The sequence below is a fragment of the Chrysochloris asiatica genome, unplaced genomic scaffold (assembly GCF_000296735.1).
Source record: "Chrysochloris asiatica unplaced genomic scaffold, ChrAsi1.0 scaffold00636, whole genome shotgun sequence".
Lineage (NCBI taxonomy): Eukaryota > Metazoa > Chordata > Mammalia > Afrosoricida > Chrysochloridae > Chrysochloris > Chrysochloris asiatica.
In genome coordinates this window covers 102,285-103,533 of record NW_006409154.1, presented here as the reverse complement: position 1 = coordinate 103,533, position 1,249 = coordinate 102,285, and the positions used below count along the sequence as shown (strand labels likewise).

The window sequence follows — 1,249 nt, the reverse complement described above, 5'->3', positions numbered from 1 at the left end:
ATTGTGGTTTGTGCTCAGCATTTCTCTAGTGATTGGCTGAGTAAATGACAGAGATGGCTGGAACTTGGCAGTGACTGAGGTGGGAGTGGCAGGCTCTTGGGTCAGGCTGAGCCCCAGACTCACCGGTGCAGAGCAGGCCTTTGAGGATCCATTGAAACAGTTGTGCGTGCTCCCTACAGAGGTGTCTTGTTCTTGTGACTGGCTGTAGGCTTCTCCTGGGGGGATGTCAAACACGGTCCACAACTCGCTCTCCCAGACTCTCCCAGAGTGGACATCCTCAACACCTCCAAGTGGCAGCCACTCAAGTATGTCCCCATAAGATGGCCACATGGGGTGAGCATGGTGCTGACCTGGACTGAAGGGTCAGAGGCAACCCAGCCCAGAGCAAACTAGAACTGCCTTAGACCATCCATGCTGCCCTTGGCCCCTGCCTCTGTGTCTGAGCAGCTGTGCCTTCTGCCTGGAGCACCATCCCCCTAGGACCGCCGCCCCCCAGTCTCCTCCGGGGGGGGGGCGGTAAGAAATGTACCAACAGCAAGGGCCACCTTTCCTCCCCTATCTGTGCGTAGAGCCCGGGGAGAGGCTCCCAGCACTGTAGTTACTCCTATAGACACACATCATCTGAGCCAGTAATTCCTGCCTGTTACAGGGCACAGGGAACCACCTGCCCTTCCCCAGTAATCTTTATCCCACTTCCTTCCAGGCCCGGTTCAGACACCAATTCTTGCCCGGTCACTTGGTCACACATCTGTCCAAAGAGGGAGGAAAGCTGGTGTCTGAGTATCTCTGGGGCTCTCAGACTGAGCCTGTGGCCAGCGCTGCTCTGAATGTCCCCTCTCTCCCTTCCCTTTGCCACCCTCATTTTCCTGTGAATGGGGATGAAGTCCTGAGAGGAAGAGGAGCCTTCTCCCCAGTTCCTCCTAACTGAGGGAGACAGAAAGAGCCCCCTACCCTCTGCCCTGTACCCATATACCTCCTGCTGCCAGACATTCGCCCTTTAGCTCAGGCCATTGAGGGCCCTCAAAGCCTGGTGGTCAGGAGGCTAAGTTCTAGACTCCCAGACACCTCCTGTATGACCCAGACCAGCTCCTTTCTGTCTCTGGGCTTCAGTGAGGGGCTTGGTCCATTCAAACTAAGTTTGGGATTCTCTGAGGTCAAATAGGGTAGAAGTCAGATGGAGGAGGCAGAGAAGGAGACTGGCCTGGTTTAGAGTCCCAACCTGGTGGTGCAGGAGGACTGGTGACCACAG

The 1,249-nt window shown here is 56.1% G+C and overlaps 1 protein-coding gene across 1 annotated transcript in view; it reads right to left on the bottom strand.

Annotated features, from left to right (window-relative positions):
* LOC102811505 (sodium/nucleoside cotransporter 1-like) overlaps window positions 1-1,249 on the bottom strand; it is a 165,425-nt gene that overhangs the window by 162,568 nt on the left and 1,608 nt on the right. Inside the window, exon 2 of the mRNA XM_006877847.1 lies at window positions 124-215. Coding sequence (XP_006877909.1) covers window positions 124-215 — 92 coding nt within the window. The remainder of the gene's footprint in view (window positions 1-123; window positions 216-1,249) is intronic.